At 38.2% G+C, this 7204-nt stretch overlaps 1 protein-coding gene across 2 annotated transcripts in view; it reads right to left on the reverse strand.

Annotated features, from left to right (window-relative positions):
- cdk10 (cyclin dependent kinase 10) overlaps positions 1-7204 on the reverse strand; it is a 22183-nt gene that overhangs the window by 5138 nt on the left and 9841 nt on the right. For both annotated transcript variants that reach the window (XM_019871734.1, XM_019871735.1), the window contains 3 exons: positions 5863-5930; positions 3634-3686; positions 1906-1975 (listed from right to left, as the gene is read on the reverse strand). In XM_019871734.1, the coding sequence (XP_019727293.1) occupies positions 1906-1975; positions 3634-3686; positions 5863-5930 (191 nt within the window). The remainder of the gene's footprint in view (positions 1-1905; positions 1976-3633; positions 3687-5862; positions 5931-7204) is intronic.

A 7204-nucleotide genomic window follows, 5' to 3' on the forward strand; every position in this document is an offset into this window, starting at 1 on the left:
AGCAAAGTATTGTGTCATTTTAATGGTCCGGCCCACTTGACATCTACCGAGGCCGTATGTGGCCCACCATGTGAAATGAGTTTGACACCCCTGGTTTAGTGGGTCACGGAGAGCTAATGAGCGAGAACTAGTGAGGAGGATTAAAAGACTAAATGAACCTCCAGCGACGCTACAGAAGCATATCCCGTGTTCTCCATAATTATCGCCACCCCTAGTTAAGATGTGTTAAAAGTCTTAAAATACATCTTCATTGCAGAAGCATACTCTGACATTGAAAATTATGGAAATGGTTCACCAGACCCACAATCAAGCTACACCAATGGCCAACTAAATCCTCACACCTCAATCCAATTTAAAACTTGTGGCGTCCACTAAGGATGATTTGGAGTTTTTTAGTCATTAAGCTATACAACAATAATCAGCTCATAAATAGTAATTGGTGAAAAAAAAAAAAATTTGTAATGCACTTTAATAAAAAATTAAAATTGTATTAGATTCTTCGATTAATTGATGGAAGAATCGATTTAATAAAAATATTCAGTCGTGACAGCTCCAGCGCAATGTGCAGTGTTGTTTTGTTTTTTTGTGTTTTTTGGGGGGGGGGGGGTATTTTGCTAGACTATACACAGGTAGATTGGGGTGTAATGAGGCGTTAACGCAGGGGTGCCCATTACGTCGATCGCGATCGACCACGAGAACAAGGACTGGTCCCAAGTCGATCCGAGGGGTGTAGAAGGAGGGAAGAAAAAACAAAATATTTGTGTCTCTGTGCATGTTAGGAATATATTTTTTGTGTTAATGCACACTGCACCCTAATAATTCTATCAGTCTCACTTTCACAAAAATATTCTAAAAAGAAAATAAAATAAAGCAGGTCATATTTAATCTACGGTGACATATGACTGCGTCACCGGAAGTTGTTAGTGCAAAGCAGTCTGCAGTTGCAGCTTGTGATCAGAGTTGTTGCGCTATATCTTTTATCGTAGTCATTATTCTCATTCAGTTTGTTTTATACAATTCACCGAGGGGAGACAGGCAAAGAATGGGAATCTGGAGGTCCGAGAGAAGCATTTTAAAATGGTACGCGTGAGCTACGATCTTTAGCAGGCTGCCTAAGTACGTCGTGTGCCTCAGCGTCAGGCTATTGCTCATCATGGCATGCGTGTGTGCGTGCGTGCGTATTCGCGCGTGCGCGGTAACGGGTCCATCACGGGAGGTTGGTTGATCGAAAAGTATATCTTCGGTCAAAAAAGTTTGGGCGGCCCTGCTTTAACGCCTTTGTGGGATGGAGGAAGTCTTTTACCGGTCAATCCTAGCAGCATCCCCGATTTGCATCAAAATTAGGCGGTCTGAGCGCAGTACAGCAAAGGATGCCATGATTGACATTGTACACACAGAAATCCACTGACTGGGGTCTGTGCATGGCATTGGCAGGTAAACTTCAAGATCACCATTTACGGATGATTTATTCAACTATGCATGTGATATGGGCAATTGGAGACCGCTTTGGACATCCGATTGTGCATGCATCCGTGTGTTACATCCCCCCACCCCCACGCACATCCCAAGAGTGACAAAGGTTCTGTTAAAATATTTGTAAACGCTAATTGAAATTCGTTCAATGAACCGATCTCTACCGTGATTCAGAGGGATTGTCCCATACTGATTTATTACGTCCATGACAATCCTCCGTGGAGCACCACATTTTTCCAGCCTGTGCCCCAATCAGGTTAAACCAAATTGAATTACACTACAAGTTAGCACCACAAGTTATACCTGCTTTTGCCGAGTCTAAAATCTAGTCTACGTATTGTAATTTACTGACTTCCCAAGAAAATGATGATGTATGTATTTTTTTTTTTCTTACGGATTCCAGTGTGAGTTATTCACCCAGAAGACACTCACCACAGTGTAACCACCCTGGGCGTCATGGGTTGTTGGGGGACACCATACCTGCGAGCCAATCCAAAATCAGCTGAGGACAAAGGGAGAAAAAGGTATCTGTGGCTCATACATTTCACAACATCAAAACACGTTGTCATTTGAGGAAAACAGTTTCAATTGAGTTGCAGGTGCGTGAGCGTTGAACAGATAAAAGACATAAAACGTATTAAAAACTTAATTAAAGATCATAGATACATATACGGTGATCCCTCGCTACTTCGCGGTTCATTTATTCAGTGCGTTACGGATTTTTTCAAAAACATTCATTAAAAAAAATTAAAATAAAAAATAAGCGAAAATGCGGACCTTTTGTGGACTTTTTGCGGCATTTTCGCTTTTTTCTTTTTTTTTTAATAAATGTTTAAGGTAAATTAAAATAACACACACCTAAGCATACAAAAAAGTAAAGTGATAATAAATGCCAACATTTTGGCTTCAAGACACACTAAAAGAAATCAAGAAAGTAAAATGTGGTAATGAAAAGTAAAGTGATAATAAGTGCCAACATTTTGGCTTCACGACACTAAAAGAAATCAAGAAAGTAAAATGTGGTAATTAGTAACAGTTATAGTTTGAGACCAAGCAGAGGGGGAAAAAAATGGAATATCGCCGAAATAAAATGGGATTTACATCCAGAAAAGTTTAGCAAAAGCCATCATCAACACCTAAACAAACAAACAAAAACAAGGTTACAATGGGCTAAGGAAAAGCAAGTGTTGACTGTGGATGACAGTCATATACAGTGACGATTCGCAAATCTGCATTAGGGAAGGTGATGATACTGGAACTTTTGTTCGATGCCCTTCCAATGAGATTTTGTGAAGATGACTACCTCAGTAAAACATGCAAATTCCCCCGAGTCATTCATATGGGGCTGCATGTCAGGGAATGGCATTGCGGAGATTGTTGTCATTACAGTCCATTTTCAATAAATGCACAAGTTTACACTGACATGTCAGACACTTTTGTTATCCGATCAATTCATAGAACGCTTGAGGATGAAGAAATCATTTTTCAAGATTAGGCTTTTTCCTGGCTCAAATTGAGGCAACGGTGGTGTGTGTGTTTACATCTGAGATCAAATTTGCTACAGTGAAAAACGCCCTGTTGTAAAAAATTTCTTGCTGCAAACATGATTTCGTTGTAGAGGAGTTTCACTGTACTATCTTTAAAATAGTCCTTCTTCTCTTCTGATTCTTTGTGAAAATATGGCATATCCATATGCTGCATTGTATTATATTATTACATTGGGGGTGGGGGGGTTGTAAAATGATTTGATATGCATATCGCTGACATCAAGTATTGGGGATTGACACAAGGGATGCTTTAGTGCCTTTATCCAAATCCTTGCCAACATTTTTTTTGGCATGATTCCGCTTATGGGTATTTCTGTTTACTCTTTTACTACATCAAAACAGTACAAGAGGTTTTTGACATGACTGTATGCATACCTACAAATATTTTCTGAATGTGTGTCATTTGAGCAGTGGCTTGCAGCAGTGGATGAGGGCAAAGTTTGTAAACTATGTTAAATAATACATTAAAAGACATTTTGCTTGTCTTGACAATTTGATTTATTATTTGGAAAAGCCTTTTAAGGAGAAAAACAGCAACTTTTTTTTTTAATCAGGCAGGTTCTCGAATGGAGTCATTGGGCTGATTGTGAGTGATGGAAGTATGCTGATTTACCTATTTTAACACATCCTTTGTCTGTCATGAGCAGATTAGACACCTTTAGGTCCCTGAAAATAAAACAGAGTGGGTCAATATGACACTTTCATTGCCACAGACTTAACTACCCAGAAACACTTTCCTCGGTCCAAGCAGGGACAGATGTGTGGATACCCCAAACGCCAGCTCCTGGAACTCTACCTGACCATTAAATCTTGATCAACGAGTGAACAACTCAAATGGAATGTCTCAGTTTGAGTGCATATTTGATATTACTTTTTATGGTATATTGAATTGTTTTTCCTCAAGGCTTACAAATGGATGATGACAGAAAATGCAGTTGCTGAACATTGGATATTATTCTATATTACTGACTGAATGTGACCCACAACAGCCAGATGTGAAAAAATAATGTTACACAAATAACACATACTGTAACCTTATAAACATACATACTGTAGCTACTGAATATGGAAAATGACTCGCCGTTAAAAGTCTTTGAATCCTACCTTGTCAAAGTTCTGGTGGTGGTGGCAAAAAAAAAGGCTAGAACAAAGCAAGCTATCTTAAGACTGAAGCTCAATCATGCAACAATGGTTGTCACTCCTGGATGAAAAACTGGAAATAGCTGAGGTTCAGGGAAAGGTGTTTATTGGTAATACACAAACTGACACCAATATAGGCTCCTTCTTTGCTATTTGTTATTTTTGCTTTTTGTTTTTGCACTCCTCTGTTTGAAGACAATGTTGTATTGTTGTGAAAAATGGTGGGATAAATAAAGATTGTTTTTGGAGAGACGAAGATAATGAGACAAAAGAAAATGAGCCGAAAGCTAAGTCAAGGAAATGTGGGAAGCATATGGAGTGCTTGGCTTCACTTTGACTACAGTGGGAGATGGACGAGGACGTGTTGACTATGTGGAAAAATACTAGCTGCGGACAGCACGAAGCCAAATAAATCAAGGCGACGCTTGACGACATTACACCTCAAGCGATAAGCCGCTGGGAAAAGTTGTGCACTGCAAAACGTGCTCATCGTGTTTCATTCAAATACATTCCCGTGTTTGGTTAACATGCAGATTAAGATGCCGTGTGATGCTTGTATATGTATTTCATGACAATAAATTATTGTGGAATAATGAAGTCCAACGTCTCTATTGAATTGTGCATTCAGGATTTGACCATAATTTGAGAGGGAATTTTGCTTCTGAAGTCAAACAAAATTTAACAGCCAGACAATCAAGATCTAATCTCACTGGAATGCTACTCAACAAGCGACAAAGAATTTACTGCATATTTTGCTTTTTCTATGGCATTTTGTGGATTCCTTGTGGTTTTCTTTTTGGGGATATTTTTTCCAAATGGTGACCAGCCTCAACAACATCAGAAGAATAAACACCAGTCATTATAGTCCCTCTCCAATTTTTTTTTTCAGACAAATTGATGCATTTAAAATCTTTTCTGTTGCACTGTAGGGGTCTCAAACTCATTTTTGTCGCGGGTCTGATTTTAGTAACAGTTTCCCATGGAGGGCCGTTATGACTGAAACCATATAAAAAAGTCAAGAATAACGGTCTATTCAACTACTGTTTAAGTTACTGTAATGAGTGGGTTGGATCAAAAAAATGCTTACAGTATCACTCTTCTTGTTTACAAATGAGAATTTGAAATTTGGTAAAGATTTCAGCTAGCATCTTGAAAGATGACATCTTTGATTTGCTTTCGCGGGCCACATAAAATGATGTGGTGGGCCAGATCTGGCCCCCGGGCCTTGAGTTTGGCACCTGTGTGTTACAGACTAAAAAACATTAATACTTCTTTTCATTTTAATTTAATGTTAATAAGGATACAATGTAATGCAGAGGTGTACTTATATGAATTTTAGAGACAAATTATCTATTGTAGCAGCAGAAGAGTGTGTGTGTGTGTGTGTGTGTGTGTGTGTGTGTGTGTGTGCGTGCGTGCGTGCGTGCGTGCGTGCGTGCGTGTGTGTGTGTAACAGAAAAAAATTGATAAGCACTGCTGTACAGCTTCAAGCTCTTGGTCAAAATCACATACATCGTCGCAGATTACTTTCACTGGAAGATTTGCTCTCTGCTAAACCAGCGATGCTTCAATAGGGATTGAGTTTGTTTGTAAGCGTACAAAGAGAGAAACATCCAAGTCTCTCTGACTTGGAGTTTAAGTAAGATAAAATTTGCTTTTTTTTTCTTTTTTGAAGAGGCAAAGTAAAACTATTGACATTCACCTGTGAATGATAAAATTGTGGTGGAGATAGCGCAGGCCTCTCAGCAATTGCAGTATAATACATTTCACCTGAAAAAAAAATGAAAGGAAAAGAATCACAACGTTGCTGAATGCAATGTATCAGCATACATCTATGTACTAATTGGACAATTTCTTTGAGAATTCCGATTCATCAAATAACATTTTTGACTTTTTAAAACCATTATGAACTTTAATGTAAGATGTACAGTATATCACGATTCACAACATTAATAACAGAAAGCCTGCTGCCATATTCAAGTAAATTATTTCTCCCTTGAGCCATTGAGCTTGAAAGAAATTAGGGATCGGAAGATTATTGAGACAGAAACGCGCAAGCACGATGGCCATGAATCAATGCTATTTTGGGATTCAATGTTTTTAACATCTCTGCATCACTACAGTCCAACCTGGTTCGAAAATGAGGCCGAGCAGGGCTGGGACTCACTGTCGTCTGATTGGCCGACAGATGTAGGCATTCCTAAAAAGATGCGGCGAGGAACACCACTGCACACGCCCATTTCATGGTCTTAAACGAACCAGACAGACTCCAAAAAAATACACTCCCACCATACTACACGTGTTTGTGTTTTACAACAATACTGAACTATATTTTCAATTTCAAGCTCAAGGTGAACTTGGGTCATTTAAAATAATTGTATTTGTTCATAATTAAATAAATACAGTTGAATTTCTAGTGAGGTGGATACAAATTTTGTGAAAGCCTCAATCAGATGCATATGGAACGTCATGTTAATATAATCCAAAATATTGCAAATTTTGTTCTAATATTTTCAGACGAGGATTATATTTGTATCCGTGTGCATATGAATTTTGGTGACATTTTTAAAAAGTAATTTAAAAGTAACTTAAACTTGAGTAACACATTACACAGTTGATTAATTGACAAAATGTTTGTTGTTTATTGTAATTCAGATTGATTCATTGCTTGTGTTTGTTCAAATAGTCATTAGAAAAGGGCCTCCAAAAAAATTGCATTTTAAATCGCAAAAGCAATATTGAGGAGGAAAAAAATTGCAATTCCTGGTAGATTATTTTCCAAAAGTGTCCATCCCTAATTTGTTTTACTATTTCTGTTTTGTAGTAAACACTCTTCTCTCCTTCTGTCTCATGACAACCTGAATCAGACTGACGCGCTCGACCAAAAGACGTTCCCTTTGCTTCTTGGGCTCGTATAGTCCTATAATAGTCCATTCAAATACGCTGTGAGAGCATTTCATTTGAGATATACTAAAATAAGAAAATTAAGACAGGTTAGAACACCCAGAGATGAAAGTGGACTTTTCTGAAAATTCCGGAAAAAA

The sequence above is a fragment of the Hippocampus comes genome, unplaced genomic scaffold, assembly GCF_001891065.2.
Source record: "Hippocampus comes isolate QL1 unplaced genomic scaffold, H_comes_QL1_v1.1 scaffold623, whole genome shotgun sequence".
Classification (NCBI taxonomy): domain Eukaryota; kingdom Metazoa; phylum Chordata; class Actinopteri; order Syngnathiformes; family Syngnathidae; genus Hippocampus; species Hippocampus comes.